General features: G+C 43.3%; 2 protein-coding genes across 2 annotated transcripts in view; one reads left to right on the top strand and one right to left on the bottom strand.

Annotated features, from left to right (window-relative positions):
* The window catches only part of KCNIP1 (potassium voltage-gated channel interacting protein 1), a 342826-nt gene that overhangs the window by 66844 nt on the left and 257303 nt on the right, over positions 1-18679 (top strand). The gene's annotated exons all lie outside the window — the stretch shown is intronic.
* Positions 2688-18679, bottom strand: part of KCNMB1 (potassium calcium-activated channel subfamily M regulatory beta subunit 1) — a 43162-nt gene continuing 27170 nt past the window's right edge. The window contains exons 3-4 of the mRNA XM_066591090.1: positions 14090-14285; positions 2688-5212 (exon numbers count right to left, since the gene is read on the bottom strand). Of these exons, the coding sequence (XP_066447187.1) occupies positions 4928-5212; positions 14090-14285 (481 nt within the window). The 3' untranslated portion in view covers positions 2688-4927. The remainder of the gene's footprint in view (positions 5213-14089; positions 14286-18679) is intronic.

The following is an 18679-nucleotide window of genomic DNA, read 5'->3' as shown; positions in this document are numbered from 1 at the left end:
CACTGATTATATGTCAGCAAAAGTGACAGGAAGGCTGTTTCCGGCTGCAGTTAAAAAGAAAAAACAGTCCTCTTGATGAGCAAGTGCAACCGAAGTCCTTTAGTGCAACTGCTTTCATTACTGTATTTTGCGATCTGGATACTCATAGTCCAAGTTCACTAGTGTCATTTAGTAACTGACAGATTCAAGCTAGGTACCAGCCTCCACAAGCTGATATACAGAGGACCTTCTGGATGCAACCATTCTAAGAGAAAATGCACTAGGGGCATTGTCTCTTCTTTTATGCCCATAGGGTGATTTAATGCTAATCACCCATTGGGTCCAGACCGCATTCTGTAACGGAGCTCCTGCACTTGCTTCCTTCTCTCATTAAAGCCTGCTCAATCTGCTTTCTGCCCAGAAAGCTGACCAGAGTTTACATGAAATTAGAGGTTGAGCGGACATGCAGCGGCTGGGTAGTCCAACTCTTTGGCTGGGGAAGACAGCAGGAATACTAGATGGTGCTCAGTCATGGTGGCGCTACTGTCTTCTCCTGATAGCACCATAAGCACACGATCTGTCCCGGCTGCACACAAGGGATAAACTTGGCAAGGATACTATAGAACTTTCAGTACTTATCTGTTCAGGTGACGCCAGTGCCTCTTCTGAGTGATTATTCACCCGTGATGAATAAATGAGTCCACAGTCAAAGATGTGGTTGCAAAACCAGAGGCATACGGTTTTCTGTACTCATATTTTCAACTTTGATTTTCCAAGTACAACATACAATAGGCAGTCTTAAGTACAACACTTTAGCGATTCGGAGTTACTCTTCTCCTTAGTACAGTCCTCATCAGTCTCAGTTATCTGATGGTGGAGTTCTTGACCAAACATTCTAGATACGGAGGGAAAGAAATACTCATTCTCCATCCATTACTTGCTACATCCTTGAACTTACTTCTCTGCAACATGCAGTTAAGCAGGGGAGTGTCTGATTCCATCCGCCAACTCCATAAACAGGTTCCATCCTCTGCGCTCCAGTCCCCAGAAGGGATGCTTCCTGTAGAGATTGGGAAATGGCCCGGGGCTCTTCTCCTAGCCGAAGGAGCTGAGCCACCTGCTCATACATCTTCTTCCGCCGAATACATCTCTCGTCTTTCATCGACTTTACTAACTCCGCCCCCAACCTCCCTACAGAGCAATCACATCACAATGAGCAGATTAGGAAGACAGACATGCCGACACCACCAAGAATGGTAACACCAACACACTACATAGATTAACATACACACACCAAGACACAAAGACAATCTCACTGAGGTAGACAGGCATAAACCAGAGACACCCTAACTCTGGGCCACTACAGACACACTTACTATATGCAAGAGACCATTACTATATGTTTGAGTACTCCAAGCTCTATTATTTATATTAAATGCCCACTAACCCAAATGTCACAACATGCTGAAATAACAAATAACATCATGGTTACAAACTGACCTCAAAACTGCTACAAACAAGCATCAAAAAACAAAATTCTGTGTAAAGTATGTAGACTTTACAATATTTTACTAAAGACTAGAGATGAGCGAACGTACTCGGTAAGGCCGATTTCGCAATCGAGCACCGCGATTTTCGAGTACTTCACCTCTCGGGTGAAAAGATTCGGGGGTCGCCGGGGGTGGGGCGTGGTGGAGCGGGGGGTAGCAGCGCGGAACAGGTGGGAGCTCTCTCTCTCCCTCTCCCCCCCCACTCCCCTCTGCAACCCCCCGCTCACCCACGGCACCCCCCGAATCTTTTCACCCGAGTAGTGAAGTACTCGAAAATCGTGGTGCTCGATTGCGAAATCGGCCTTACCGAGTATGTTCGCTCATCTCTACTAAAGACCTTAAAGTGTAATTGTTACTTAGTTTTTTTCTCTTCATTTACAGAACTGGTGATTCTAAGCATTTTCACAATGTATTAATTAGCCTAATCAGTACACTTTTAGTGGAAAATATTGCTCTAATTCTTTGGTTCAACTATGCAGCAGAACAGCACTGATAAGGAAAATCCATATTGTGCTAGCTGCTTGGCTGAATAGAGATATTGAACATGGGTGATGTCTGCTACCCCGTGCCTGCTGTCTCAGCTGTATTACAGACATAGCACTGTAGATATTGTTTTGAAATAATTAATGCTTATATTTCTATTATTACTTTATTTCCTCATTCAGAGCTTCTCCCAATAATCCTTACTGGCTGCGGGCTGCGGGCGCAGTGAGGAGAATTGCCAGATTAATTGCCAATAGAACATGTATGGAACTATTTGCAATGCTAACTGTGACAGTCTAAGAATTTGCACGATCTATGAGGTTCAGTTACAGCAAATGTGGACCGATATGCTGCAGGATACCATAGAGAACCTGTATGCTTCCATGCCCACTCGGATCATATCTTGCATGTAAGCTACAGGTGGCCCAACAGGGTACTAGAGCTTCCATGCCAGCCTGGATCACATCTTGTATCCAAGCTAGAGGTACAACAGAGTACTAGAGTGTTCAGTTTTCGAGATTAAATTCTCCTTCTGCTCTTATTATAATCACTTGCTTATATCAATGTTTCAATCGCACATAGAAATTTTCATTCACTCCGTCTAGGTGAGGGATTTTTTCTGACGAAGGGTATATTTTCTGTTGCAAGAGAAACCAATTCCAGCAAAGCTCCTGTTTAAGTACTTTATTTGCCAATTTTTCTTATACAAAGCTATATCAATCAAGAATATATATTTTGTGGTAAAACTGTTATTACTGGTAGAAAACAAACTGTATAAAATTAAAGCCATCTAGGAAAATTCATGTATAACATGAATTAATGAAAACCTTGTGTGAAACATAGCACAGTTATAAAAGATGTTTGACTATCTGATGTGTGAATTTCTGCAAAGTATTTTAAACCTTGTAAAAAAAAGCTTAATGTAAATGAGCCCCACGGTGCAGGTTTAGGGCGCCCACCCACTGGCGATTTTTTTTCCTTTGCGTTTTGCGTTTTTTCTCAAGAGCAATTAGTTTTGAATGTACTCCTTTCCACTGGCGTTTTGTTTTTCAGTCCGTTGCAATTTTTAACATAGGAACTGTCAGTTGCATATGTGTCCTTATTTTTCTCTTAATGCACCCATGAATGTCAATGGAAATTAACGGAAAAAGCCGCGAAAATGCCGCGAAAAAGCCGCGAAAAACGCGCCGAAAATGCTGCGTTTTTCACGCACGAAAATCGCAAACGCCAGTGGGTGGGCGCCCTAAGGGTGCTGTGAAACGTGGCAGAAAAATCTGTCACAAAATCTGCTTGTCTTATATGCAATTTTGATTTGGAGTTCCACAGAATTGCTGCAGATTAGTTTAGTTAGATTGTGTTTGTCTATAATTTTGACTTTGTGAGTATTGTAAAATTACAATCAGACCAGATTTTATTGCTAAACTATGCAGAAATCCAGGGTATTCCTAAGGGTTCACTTACTTTTTATCGCAGCTGTATGCTTCTGCATTTACTGTAGTCATCAGATTAGCCAATAAAAAGCCATTAAAAAATGACTCCTCTACAGCAGAGGTCCCCAACTCTGGTCCTCAGGGACCACCAACAGGTCATGTTTTCAGGATATCCTATAGTAAGAACACCTGTGGCAATGCCTGAGCCACTGACAATAATTACATCACCTGTACAATACTGAGGAAATCCTGAACACATGACCTGTGGGCGGTCCCTGAGGACCGGAGTTGGGGAACCCTGCTCTACAGGAAGATAGGCTTCCAAGCTGTGCAGTCCCACAACTCTTTGTAATACCTGGGCTATTATAATTGCTAAGGCTCTGTTCACATCTTTATCAGAGTCTGAAATGGATGTGTCCAAATTCTCCAGATGAAATAGCGCAGCATGTTGTGCTATTTTGTTTAGAAAATTGCCAAACAGCATTATGGAAACCTGTTGGACCCCATTATAATCAATGGGGTCCATTTAGCTCAGTTCAGTTTCAATATAGAATGGACCCATTTGAGCATGGATCCCATTTTCCTCCTCTAAAATGGAACTTTGGATGGAGGCTTTAAATGCTGGTGTGAATCTACCCGAAGAGCTATGCAGCAGAGGCTCCATATAATGTCATTTCATTGGGTGTCTTTCAGATCATGAACTCAGTATGCATTGCCAAAAGCCATATCAAAGCCAAATCATACACTCACACACAGACAAATATGTGTACTAAATCAGTTATAGGTAAAGAAAATGGATAGTATAAACAAAAACAACCTAAACTACAGCATCATAAACAGGTGTATTATGTAATAACATATAAATGGTATTCCCATCTCAGACGTTTATGGCATATCCACAGGACAAGCTGTAAAAGTCTGTTAGGCGCGGGTTCCACCTCTGCTGCACCTGTCTCTAGTTGTGGTTCCCACCAGTGGCATAGCTAAAGGCTCATGGGCCTGGGTGCAAAAGTTTATCTTGGGGCCCCCCAACAACTCTTAACCCCTTAATACAGAGGCATAACTTGAAGCTCCTGGGCCCCAATGCAAAACCTGTAACAGGGCCCCCAACTAAAATGCTTTATTCATAGTACTGGGCTCCCTATAAGAAGAAGAGAGGCCTTATGGGCCACTAAGGCTCCTGGGCCCGAGTGCAACCGCATCCCCTGCATCCCCTATAGTTATGCCAGTGGTTCCCTAACTTTTCATAACTTTCCATAACTTCAGAGTTACAAAAACAGAATAATGTTTTGTGCCGCACTCTTTGTGCAACTCCCATTGACTTCTATAGGTAGTCATTGGGAGTTGCACTTATCTGTTTCCGTCCTCCCGGTCAACTTGTAAAGAGTGCTATTCCCATCACTGGTACAGTTTTTTAAACATTTTATTAGAATTGAGTTAGTAATACTATAAGCATGTGTGTGTGGACTGCATATAGAAAAAACTTCAATTGCTGGCCCTGTTTGCTTGCACAGAGGCCATGGCAAAATATTGACTGATTTTTACAATTATAACAACAGAAAGTCCAACTGTAAACATTGATGTTGGCCAGAAAAAGTAAGAAACCATCTTTAGAGGTCCAAACTTCCTTACTAAAATAATGCTCTTTTGTCTCCCCTTAGGATCAAAATAGCAAGTAAATGAAGAAGACTTATTAAAGTTTCCCTGAATTTCTTGTAGGTGCATTTCCACTTCTGTGTAGTTTTCTTTACATTCAGGAATGTAGGTGCACTGTAAAGAAAGAAGAGAATCAGTAGTCTTTAATATTAATATCATATTATAAGCCAGGCACATCAGAATATCCTCCCATGAGGGCCATGTAACAAAACTAAATCTGCAGGGATAATCTAATGCTATGTACATGGATAGATATATGAATCGATAGGAGAGAGATCTCTTTTATACCTAGGCCTGTAGCCAGGGGGCATTCAGTACGCTCTGAGTGAAGAAGGATTCTTTACTGTAAGAGCAGTGACACTGTGAAGCATCGAGTTTATATCAAAATATATAATATTACAAGTTATGAGTATTTGAGTGCTGGAGATGCATAATTCATCCAGGAATATTCTATTATATATGACGTTGGGAAGAAATTTTCCCCAGTACAACTAGCAATTGCCTTAGGCCATTTTCACATGGTAGTCATTATATTGCATAGTATTTGTAAGCCAAAAACATAAGTGGGTTCAGAAGAGGTACAAATCTTGACATTATACTTTTCTCTGGGTAGACTAAACTGCTGATGCACAATACTGACCCAAAAACTGTTGTCTGAATGTAATAGATCTGTAACTATTTTAAACCTAATCAACTATATAGACTCTTTGTAAAAAACAATCAAGAACCTAGAAGGGGTTGTGGTTTTGCTACAAAACTCAGCATGCAGTTACATTTCAGGCAGATATGGAAATTATTAGAGTTGTGGCGCAATTAGATGAATGGTCTTGCCACTTGAGATCCTACAAGTGGTTCCTCCCTTGGCCTATAAAAAGGCTCTCAGAGGCTACTTGTGTGTAGTGGACCTCTCTTTCCACTTGTGTAGAGCTTGTTGACCACTAGACATGGCTCTACAATGCAATCAAAGAGATTTCTCCCAGTTAGCAGAGTTTGAGAGGGGTGCATTATTGGAATGTGGACAACTAGCTAGATAGTTGTATCAACAAATTGCCCGCCGCTTGAGCCATTCAGACCAGACTGTTACGATGTGTTGCGACCTGTGGACATGTGAGGGCATGTACACAAGGCAACTAGGCTCAGCATTCCCTCAATAGATCACCGGTAGACAGGATCGTCTGATCGTCTGACAAGCAGCAATGGCTCTAAGTTTTTTGTTGTCCGCCATTCAGAGACAGATTACACCATCATAAGTGGCCTTTGCATCTGTCTGAACCATTTCCAAGTGTTTGGCTGAAGGACATCTGGTCTCACAGTACCCATTACGTGTACTGTTTTTGACACCCATCTACCGTCATCTCCATTTGCAGTGTCATGAATGATGAAACTGGACTGCTATGGAGTAGAACCAGTTTGTCTTCAGCAATGAATTCAGGTTTAATTTGGGTACCGGTGATAGTTCAGCGGAATTCTTAAAGTAAAAATTGTAAATTTTTATTCCTCCTCCATAAAATGCATGCAATATTTCGACCAAAATAACTGGTCTTTACGAATTTTATGAAAAGCTCAACTTGAATAACGTGGACCCGAGCATTTGGGTGCTCGCTCATCTCTAAGCGATACCCAATTTTTTTAAATTAGTTTTTTTGTTAAAAAATCTTTATTTTACATATTTAAACTTTTTTTTATTAGTTTTCTATGAGATAGATAGATAAATAGCTAGATATGAGATAAATAGATAGATAGATATGAGAAACAAGACTGCTTTCTTCCAAACACAGCGCTCCTCTTGTCCATAGGGTTTTATGGGTTTCTGCAGCTCAGCTCCATTGACATGAATGGGAGCTGAGCTGCAATACCAGACACAACCAACAGACAAGGGTGGCACTGTGTTTGGAAGAAAGCAGCCATGTTTTTCTAACCTTGGACAACCCCTTTAACTGCAGCTCAGGCAAGATGGCCACCTCCATTATCATGTACAGACAATGGCATAAAAAATCTACAATCTAAAAATAGGTTAGAGAAATGGAAAATGTTTCATTTTCTGGTTTCAGTTAGTACAAAAAACATACAGTAGGTGTTATATTCCCTTCAATTAATGCTTCAAATAAATTATTTGGCACGTAAATGCCTTTTATACATGCTGAATAGAGATGAGCGAGCGTACTCGTCCGAGCTTGATGCTCGTTCGAGTATTAGCGTGTTCGAGATGCTCGTTACTCGAGACGAACACCACGCGATGTTCGAGTTACTTTCACTTTCATCTCTGACAAATTTGCGCGCTTTTCTGGCCAATAGAAAGACATGGAAGGCATTACAACTTCCACCTGTGATGTTCCAGCCCTATACCACCCCCCTGCAGTGAGTGGCTGGCGAGATCAGGTGTCACCTGAGTATTAAAATCTGCCCCGCCCGCGGCCCGCCACAGATGCATGCTGACAGAGATCAGGGACAGTGCTGCTGGTGATGCTGCTGCTGCTATAGGGAGAGTGTTAGGTGTTATTTTAGTCTTCAAGAACCCCAACGGTCCTTCTTGGGGCCACATGTGACCGTGTGCAGTACTGTTGAGGCTGCTTTTAGCAGTGTTGCACAATTTTTTTTTTTTTGTATATCGGCCGTGCAGACCATAGCTCAGTCTGCAGTCATTTTACAGAGTATAGGGCCAGTACTGGTGAGGCAGGGACAGTGGGAAAGGTGAAAGAGATATACTGTTTATATAGGCAGTGGGCTTTTTCCCCAAAACTTCCACAAAAATACAATATTAGGCCAGCCTGTCACTGCCTTCAGTTTACTGCGTCTCTGCTGGGGGTAGTAGTTGCTGAATTAATACCCAGCCTTGCGCATAATTGTTGTCTGCCTCTGCAGTGCGTTACGTACGCGAAGTCAGCCTCCAACAGGGAAATTGAAATACAGACTATATCACAGGCAGTGTGGTTGTTCACAAAAACTTCTACAAAAATACAATATTAGGCCTGCCTGTCACTGCCTTCAGTTTACTGCGTCTCTGCTGGGGGTAGTAGTTGTTGAATTAATACCCAGCCTTGCGCATAATTGTTGCCTGCCTCTGCAGTGCGTTACGTACACGAAGTCAGCCTCCAACAGGGAAATCGAAATACAGTGTATATCACAGGCAGTGGGTTTTTTCCCAAAAAGTTCAAAAAAATACAATATTAGGCCTGCCTGTCACTGCCTTCAGTTTACTGCGTCTCTGCTGGGGGTAGTAGTTGTTGAATTAATACCCAGCCTTGCGCATAATTGTTGCCTGCCTCTGCAGTGCGTTACGTACGCGAAGTCAGCCTCCAACAGGGAAATCGAAATACAGTGTATATCACAGGCAGTGGGCTTTTTCCCAAAAAGTTCAAAAAATACAATATTAGGCCTGCCTGTCACTGCCTTCAGTTTACTGCGTCTCTGCTGGGGGTAGTAGTTGTTGAATTAATACCCAGCCTTGCGCATAATTGTTGCCTGCCTCTGCAGTGCGTTACGTACGCGAAGTCAGCCTCCAACCACAGGCCAATAAGCGGCACATTTAATTACAGCGTTCTGTTTCTGCTAATCTCGTAATACACCATCCTGAGGGGTAGGGGTAGGCCTAGAGGACGTGGACGGGGGCGAGGACGTGGAGGCCCAAGTCAGGGTGTGGGCACAGGCCGAGCTCCTGGTCCAGGTGTATCGCAGCCGACTGCTGCGAGATTAGGAGAGAGGCAAGTTTCAGGGGTCCCCAGATTCATCTCAGTGCACATTCCCGCAAGTCCAACATGGACGCTGCCACCCTGCAGACCCTGCAACATCGGTTTAATCTGTCAGTGCACCGACTGCTGTGCGACGTGCCCACGCGGTGGAACTCTACGCTCCACATGTTGGCCAGGCTCTATGAGCAGCGTAGAGCTATAGGCGAATACCAACTCCAACATGGGCAGCGTAGTGGGAGTCAGCCTCCTCAATTCTTTACAGAAGAGTGGGCCTAGTTGGCAGACATCTGCCAGGTCCTTGGAAACTTTGAGGAGTCTACCCAGATGGTGAGCGGCGATGCTGCAATCATTAGCGTCACCATTCCTCTGCTATGCCTTTTGAGAAGTTCCCTGCAAAGCATAAAGGCAGACGCTTTGCGCTCGGAAACGGAGGCGGGGGAAGACAGAATGTCGTTGGATAGTCAGAGCACCCTCATGTCTATATCTCAGCGCGTTGAGGAGGAGGAGGAGGGGGAGGAGCATGAGGAGGAGAGGGAAGAGACAGCTTGGCCCACTGCTGAGGGTACCCCTGCTGCTTGCCTGTCATCCTTTCAGCGTGTATGGCCGGAGGAGTGGGATCCTGACAGTGATCTGCCTAGTGAGGACAGCCATGTGTTGCGTACAGGTACCCTGGCACACATGGCGGACTTCATGTTAGGATGCCTTTCTCGTGACCCTCGCGTTACACACATTCTGGCCACTACGGATTACCTGGTGTACACACTGCTCGACCCACGGTATAAGGAGAACCTTTCCACTCTCATACCCGAAGAGGAAAGGGGTTCGAGAGTGATGTTATACCACAGGACCCTGGCGGACAAACTAGTGGTAAAATTCCCATCCGACAGCGCTAGTGGCAGAAGGTGCAGTTCCGAGGGCCAGGTAGCAGGGGAGGCGCGGAGATCAGGCAGCATGTACAGCGCAGGCAGGGGAACACTCTCCAAGGCCTTTGCCAGCTTTATGGCTCCCCAGCAAGACTGTGTCACTGCTCCCCAGTCAAGGCTGAGTCGGCGGGAGCACTGTAAAAGGATGGTGAGGGAGTACGTAGCCGATCGCACGACCATCCTCCGTGATGCCTCTGCTCCCTACAACTACTGGGTGTCGAAGCTGGACACGTGGCCTGAACTCGCGCTGTATGCCCTGGAGGTGCTTGCTTGTCCTGCGGCTAGCGTCTTGTCAGAGAGGGTGTTTAGTGCGGCTGGGGGAATCATCACAGATAAGCGTACCCGCCTGTCAACTGACAGTGCCGATAGGCTTACACTCATAAAGATGAACAAAGCCTGGATTTCCCAAGACTTCTCTTCTCCACCAGCGGACAGCAGCGGTACCTAAACAATACGTAGGCTGCACCCGCGGATGGAAGCATCGTTCTCTATCACCATAAAAAACAGGGACCTTTTAGCTTCATCAATCTGTGTATTATATTCATCCTCCTGCTCCTCCTCCTGAAACCTCACATAATCACGCCGAACGGGCAATTTTTCTTAGGCCCACAAGGCTCAGTCATATGACTTTTGTAAACAATGTTTATACGTTTCAATTCTCATTAAAGCGCTGAAACTTGCGCCTGAACCAATTTTTATTTTAACTGGGCTGCCTCCAGGCCTAGTTACCAATTAAGCCACATTAACCAAAGCGATTAATGGGTTTCACCTGCCCTCTTGGTTGGGCATGGGCAATTTTTCTGAGGTACATTAGTACTGTTGGTACACCAATTTTTTTGGGCCATCGCCTACAGTGTAATCCTCGTAATTTTTATGGCTTTCACCTGCACTCATGCTACAGCAAGGTTTGTGGGGTTGGCCTACACTTTTGCTACATAAATGTAACTGGGGCCTTTTCTATACTGCAACTCCTGAAATGTGAAAGAGACTGTTATCTCCCTAAACTGCTGTAACGGGAATGTTACTGTGGCCTGTCTTGACTGCTACTACTACTGAAATGGAACTAATACTGTGCTCCCCCTATACTGCTGCTTCGGAATTGTTACTGTGGCCTGTCTTGACTGCTACTACTACTGAAATGGAACTAATACTGTGCTCTCCCTATACTGCTGCTTCGGAATTGTTACTGGGGCTGGTCTTGACTGCTACTATTACTGAAATGGAACAAAGACTGTGCTACCCCTATACTGCTGCTTCGGAATTGTTACTGGGGCCTGTCTTGACTGCTACTACTACTGAAATGGAACTAAGACTGTGCTCCCCGTATACTGCTGCTTCGGAATTGTTACTGGGGCCTGTCTGGACTGCTACTACTACTGAAATGGAACTAATACTGTGCTCCCCCTATAATGCTGCTAGTGATATGTTACTGGGGCCAGTCCCTAATGCTACCACTGAAATGTTACTAATTCTGGGCTCTGCCTATACCGCTGCTAATGCTATGTCACTGGGGTGTGGAAACGGAGGCTTCCCAAAGACATGATAGTGGCGAGGCCATTTCCCACCAACGCGGTTACTGTTAAGGTGCATATAACCACGGACACGTGGAGAGGACACGTAGTGCCTCAAAACATCCCCCTCCTCCTCCAACAATGAAAATGTTCTTGGCAAATACCTTTGCATTTGTCCGTCTGGTGGCAGTCCAAGAATTTGACCTTTACCGACACAACAAGAGAGCCCCCCCACCATCCCCCCGCCACGGCCCACTTAATCCTGGCCACATTCCGAAAACCAAATAAATAAAACCGCGCTACTAGGTCCGCAGTCGCCACCACATTCCCACCAACGCGGTTACTGTTAAGGTACATATTACCAGTCTGACTGGGGCATGCACTGTGGGCCAAAGCACACCTGTATTGTATGTGACGTTAGCTCTGCTGAGCAGGGCACTGCAATGGGATTTATTTATGTACCGCCGGTGGGTTCCAGGGAGCCACCCATGCTGTAGGTCAACAGGGACTTCACATTAGGGATTTGTACCTGCCAGTGTCTATGTATTAAAAACCCCGGTCAGACTGGGGCATGCAGTGTGGGCCGAAGCCCACCTGCATTTCATCGGACGTAACCTCAGCTGTGTTGGGCAATGCAATGGGATATATTTATGTACCGCCGGTGGCTTCCTGGGACCCACCTATGCTGTCGGTCCACACGGAGTTGTAACTGCATGTGTCTACTTATAAAGACCCCAGTCTGACTGGGGCATGCAGTGTGGGCCGAAGCCCACCTGTATTTAATCTGACGTTAGCTCTACTATCTGGGGCACTGCATTGGGACAAACTACAGGAGCAATACAGTGCTAATGAGACGTGCACAGCTACTCTAGCATAGGAGTCCGCTGTAGGCACGCGATTGCTGAGGGTTTGTGTAGAGGCCTATGTCCTTGGTGCAGTGAAAGTCTGCTTCCTGCCTAGGATTGCTGAAGCTGTGGGCCGAGGCCTATGTCGTGGGCGCGGTGCAACTCTGCCATGTTTGGCCGCTCAGATCAATTTTTGGTTCATGTCTTGGGCTTCCTAGGACCCCCATATGCTGTTGGTGCAAACTTAGTTCCCATTGCGGTGTTTGACCTGTCTGGCACAAAGATACTGACTGACTTAGGTAGAGGGCAGAGCGCTGACGGCTGTCCCCTTGCAGTGTGGATTGAGCTATGCAACACCTTGACAGAATGAATACTGTGTGGCACATGGATTCCCCATTGCTATGCCCACGTTTGCAGCTCCTGATGGAGGTGGCACAGGATTGGAGTTCTCATTGCTTCTGTACAGCATTGTGGGCTATCGCCCCACCCCTTTTAAAGAGGGTCGCTGCCTGGCCCTGCCAACCCTCTGCAGTGTGTGCCTGCGGTTCCTCCTCATGGCAGACGCACTTATAAATAGACATGAGGGTGGTGTGGCTGTGAGACCAGCGTGTGGCATGAGGGCAGCTGAAGGCTGCGCAGGGACACTTTGGTGTGCGCTGTGGACACTTGGTCGTGCGGGGGGGTTGGGCAGCATGTAACACAAGAGAAGAGGCAGGGGTGTGTCCCGCAGGCAGTGCTTGTGCTTTGTTGGAGGTAGTGTGGTGCTTAGCTAAGGTATGCCTTGCTAATGAGGGTTTGTCCGAAGTAAAAATTGGTAGGGGGGGGGGGGAGCACTCTTGCCGCTATTGTGGCTGAATAATGGGACCTGGGAACCTGAAATGCAGCCCAGCATGTTGCCCCTCGCCTGCCCTATCCGTTTCTGTGTCGTTTCCAGCACTTTCTTGGGTTTTGCAGATTTTCACAAATGTAAACCTTAGCGAGCATCGGCGATATACAAAAATGCTCGGGTCGCCCATTGACTTCAATGGGGTTCGTTATTCGAAACGAACCCTCGAGCATCGCGAAAAGTTCGACTCGAGTAACGAGCACCCGAGCATTTTGGTGCTCGCTCATCTCTAATGCTGAACCCTAAATGATGTCACTGATTTTGACCCTAAAAAGCACTAACATTGTATATGGTTAAACAAAACATTTTTATTTTTTCATGAATGTAGTCATGTAAGTCTTATTTTGCAGGACAAGTTGAAGATTTTTAATGACTATTTTCAAGGAAAATGTTCAATATGTAGCATTCAATTTATTTTATGAGGAAAATGCATAAAATCGCGTTTTTACTGATTCCCTCACAGGCGATACCAAAAAATATGTATGTCATATTTTTTGGTATCGCCTGTGATACCAAAATCAGCCATAACATTATATATGGAACATCCATAATATCGTGTATCGATCAGCCATAGCAAGTCCGCTAAAAGGAGACGTTAAGAATATTTGATTACCTCATTACAATGACACTTGTCTACAACTTTAATTATGTAAGGCAACAAACAGCATGGGCCAGTCTAAGGATTTGAGTAACTTTGACAACGGCGAAATTGTAATGGCTAGATGACTGGGTTAGAGCATCTCTAGAACGGAAGATATTGAGGGGTGTTCTGGCTATGCAGTGGTTAGTACCTACCAAGGAAAGACAACTGATGAAACAGCGACTGGGTCCTGGATGCCCAAAGCTCACGGATGTGTGTGGGGAACAAAAGCTAGACCTTCTGGTCCAATGTCATGGAAGAGCTACTGTAGTACAGATTGCTTCTATGGCTGATCAGTGTATCTTCTGAGCTACAGAAAAGGCACTGCTATTGATATAACCGTACTTCCCAAACTTTTTAATGGTCAAAGAGGAACACTTTAGTTCATTGTATGAAAGATCAATTTTTTTTTTAAGTGCAAATAACTCGAATGTCATGAGTTTAAGAACTTTACAATGAATCAGTAGACAGACAAATAGAACTTTAGTTCACATTACCTTGCTATTTCCTTCTGAAGACTCCTCTGTGTGATACAGCATAAACACATCTTCTGAAAAATTTGAGATCACCAATACCTCCAGACAGGGGTATTTTATGATACTTTCAGGCTTTGTGTTGGATTTATGAATACAATTGGCTCTTTCTTTAAAAATAGCTTGAACAAGGGTACACTTAGTTTCTTCAGTCCATACACTGTGAAAATAAACACTAAATCAGTTTTATTGACTATGAAGTTGGGCATTGACTTATGGAAGAGAGTTCAGGTAACATATGGTGTACCCTTACAGTTACATACTGCAGTTTAATTTGTTAAAAAAAGACATATCCCATGCACAGATCTAGCTATTTAGTCCTAGGGAAGGTAAAACAAAACCTCTTGGACAGTTGTGTGAAGTTTGGTCATTGAAAGATCTACAAGCCTCGATGATTCAAGATAGATGGGCTGCTTCTTAGACTACCCAACGTACATTGTGCATCAGTAATCTGAGGCATTACACAAATTAGCGGTCATCTTGGATCATCTTAGCGGGGCCCAGGACCAGCGAGATTGCAGAGGAATAAAGAATGGCACCCAGTAATACACTTTCTCCACCAGACAAAATTATGTCCAGAGGACCACAGGGTCACTTTAAGTGCAAGGATTATGGACAAGAATGACTACATGGTTATTAAAAAAAATGTCTTGGACTGGCTGCACTGTTCCAGTCTGTCTGACAGGTTGTGGTTTATGTTTTTGTTGTTTGTCATTTCTTTAGGTGTTACTTTGCTCGTTGGTCTGTATTTCCTCAGCGTTTCCCTGTCATTGATTTTGTTCTCTTGTTTTGTATGGAGATTTTACCCTGGTGTTCGTGGGACTCTGTCTGTGCAATTGTATTGCCGCGGTCATTATTTAAGTCTGCTTCTGGGTCAGGTTCTGATTTTGAGGGAGGGAGGATGTGTTTGCGGTGTTAGTAGTTCTTCTGTAAAGCTAAGTGGTGTTTTTGTTTTTCATTTGTGTTTTCCTTCTTTTAGTTGCTAGAGTTAGTAGCTGAGGCACGAGAGGTGGGACCACCTTTATCAAGGCGATAACCTCCCTTTTAGGCTCAGCGGTGCTTGTCCTAGTAGTCAGGGTGAGGTTGTCCCTTCTTCCTTTTATTTAGCTTACTAGCTTACCCGTCGCGCGTTGCTGCGAAGACAGACAGACATACATTCATTCGTTTTTATATATCTAGATAACAACAAATCACAGCGCAGCTTTCAAGTTACCTCAGTGGTATAATATATAACAACCAATCACAGCGCAGCTTTCATGTTACCTTAGCAGTATAAAATATAACAACCAATCACAGCACAGCTTTCATGTTACCTCAGCAGTAAGAGAAATAACAACCAATCACAGCGCAACTTTTATTCTGCCTCAGCAATATAAAAAATAGCAACCAATCACAGCGCAGCTTTCATGTTACCTCTGCGGTATTATATATAGCAACCAATCACAGCGCAGCTTTCATGTTACCTCAGTGGTATAATATATAACAACAAATCGCAGCGCAGCTTTCATGCAACCTCAGTAGTATAAGAAGTAGCCACCAATCACAGCACAGCTTTCATGTTACCTCAGCAGTATAAGAAATAGCAACCAATCACAGCACAGCTTTCATTTTACCTCAGCATTCTCAATATCCAGCAATTGTCTTGCGAAACGTTCGGCGGATGCATCATTTTGTAGTAGAACACGCATCCCGTTGCTCGTAATGCCTTTTGGTTTCGTGCTTGAGATGGAAATCAAACGATCTTTGTCTGGGGGGCACAATTCTCGACGATGCTCGCACGCGCACCACCTATCGTAGGATAGTTGTACTATGCCTATAATCTTCCCAGGAGTATACTCAACAACTTCCCAAAGTCTCATGGCAATTGAATGAATGGTGTAGTAATGCATAAAGGACAGACAGACAGACATACATTCATTTATATATATCAGGAAGTGAGAGAATTAGATTCTGTACGTAAAATTTGGACGCTAATTTATTTGCGCTTAGAATTGAATAATCGAGTTGGGACCCATTAGCTTTTCCTATTTATGACATATTCAATGCTCGTGCCAAATTTCAAGTTTCTATGTGAGAAAATTACATTCCGTACGTAAAATTTGGACGCTAATTCTTTTGCGCATAGAATTGAATAATGGAGTTGGGACCCATTAGCTTTTCCTATTTATGACATATTCAATGCCCGTGCCAAATTTCAAGTTTCTATGTGAGAAAATTACATTCCGTACGTAAAATTTGGACGCTAATTCTTTTGCGCATAGAATTGAATAACGGAGTTGGGATCCATTAGCTTTTCCTATTTATGACATATTCAATGCCCGTGCCAAATTTCAAGTTTCTATGTGAGAAAATTACATTCCGTACGTAAAATTTGGACGCTAATTATTTTGCGCATAGAATTGAATAATGGAGTTGGGACCCATTAGCTTTTCCTATTTATGACATATTCAATGCCCGTGCCAAATTTCAAGTTTCTATGTGAGAAAATTACATTCCGTACGTAAAATTTGGATGCTAATTATTTTGCGCATAGAATTGAATAATCGAGTTGGGACCCATTAGCGTTTCCTATTTATGACATATTCAATGCCCGTGCCAAATTTCAAGTTTCTATGTGAGAAAATTACATTCCGTACGTAAAATTTGGACGCTAATTCTTTTGCGCATAGAATTGAATAATCGAGTTGGGACCCATTAGCTTTTCCTATTTATGACATATTCAATGCCCGTGCCAAATTTCAAGTTTCTATGTGAGAAAATTACATTCCGTACGTAAAATTTGGATGCTAACTCTTTTGCGCTTAGAATTGAATAATCGAGTTGGGACCCATTAACTTTTCCTATTTATGACATAATCAATGCTCGTGCCAAATTTCAAGTTTCTATTACATTGGGAAGTGAGAGAATTAGATTCCGTACGTAAAATTTGAACGCTAATTCTTTTGCACTTAGAATTGAATAATCGAGTTGGGACCCATTATCTTTTCCTATTTATGACATAATCAATGCTCGTGCCAAACTTCAAGTTTCTATGATATTGGGAGGTGAGAAAATTAGATTCCGTACGTAAAATTTGGACGCTAATTCTTTGGCGCTTAGAATTGAATAATCGAGCTGGGACCCATTAGCTTTTCCTATTTATGACATAATCAATGCTCGTGCCAAATTTCAAGTTTCTATGACATTGGGAAGTGAGAAAATTACATTCCGTACGTAAAATTTGGACGCTAATTCTTTTGCGCATAGAATTGAATAATCGAGTTGGGACCCATTAGCTTTTCCTATTTATGACATATTCAATGCCTGTGCCAAATTTCAAGTTTCTATGTGAGAAAATTACATTCCGTACGTAAAATTTGGACGCTAATTCTTTTGCGCATAGAATTGAATAATCGAGTTGGGACCCATTAGCTTTTCCTATTTATGACATATTCAATGCCCGTGCCAAATTTCAAGTTTCTATGTGAGAAAATTACATTCCGTACGTAAAATTTGGATGCTAACTCTTTTGCGCTTAGAATTGAATAATCGAGTTGGGACCCATTAACTTTTCCTATTTATGACATAATCAATGCTCGTGCCAAATTTCAAGTTTCTATGACATTGGGAAGCGAGAAAATTAGATTCCGTACGTAAAATTTGGATGCTAATTCTTTGGCGCTTAGAATTGAATAATCGAGTTGGGACCCATTAGCTTTTCCTATTTCTGACATAATCAATGCTCGTGCCAAATTTCAAGTTTCTATGACACTGGGAAGCGAGAAAATTAGATTCCGTATGTAAAATTTGGACACTAATTCTTTGGCGCTTAGAATTGAATAATCGAGCTGGGACCCATTAGCTTTTCCTATTTATGACATAATCAATGCTCCTGCCAAATTTCATGTTTCTACAACATCGGGAAGTGAGAGAATTAGTGGCAATGATGGAAATTGAACGATCTACGTGGGGGGGGGGGGGTGTGTAACTGTCGACGACGCACGCATGCGCGCCATTTATTGTAGCATAAATGTACTATGCCTATAATCTTCCCAGGCGTGTACTCAACAACTTCCCAAAGTTTCATGGCGATCGGATGAATGGTGTAGTAGCGCATAAAGGACAAACACACACACACACAGACAGACACGCAGACAGACACGCAGACAGACACGCATATATTCAATTTTATATATATAGATATGATATTTCACTCTGTTCTCAAGTCTGTCCCCTGTGTGAACACAACCTTATGTTCGTCCTGGGCATGGTGCATCCTACATCCAAGGCAAAAGTGACAAAAAGAAGATATAATTAGAATAAAAGTAAAGCTTTGTTTGCATTGGAATTATGGATTCTGTTTTTCCATCCATAAAAGATATGTTGGATCCCACTGCTTGATATGTCTGTCAAGTTTCCGTTTTGACTGGATAGAACAGACAGACATACATTCATTCGTTTTTATATATCTAGATAACAACCAATCACAGCGCAGCTTTCAAGTTACCTCAGTGGTATAATATATAACAACCAATCACAGCGCAGCTTTCATGTTACCTTAGCAGTATAAAATAT

This window comes from Eleutherodactylus coqui, chromosome 2, assembly GCF_035609145.1.
Source record: "Eleutherodactylus coqui strain aEleCoq1 chromosome 2, aEleCoq1.hap1, whole genome shotgun sequence".
NCBI classification, from domain to species: Eukaryota; Metazoa; Chordata; class Amphibia; order Anura; family Eleutherodactylidae; genus Eleutherodactylus; species Eleutherodactylus coqui.
This window is presented reverse-complemented; position numbering and strand designations above follow the sequence as displayed.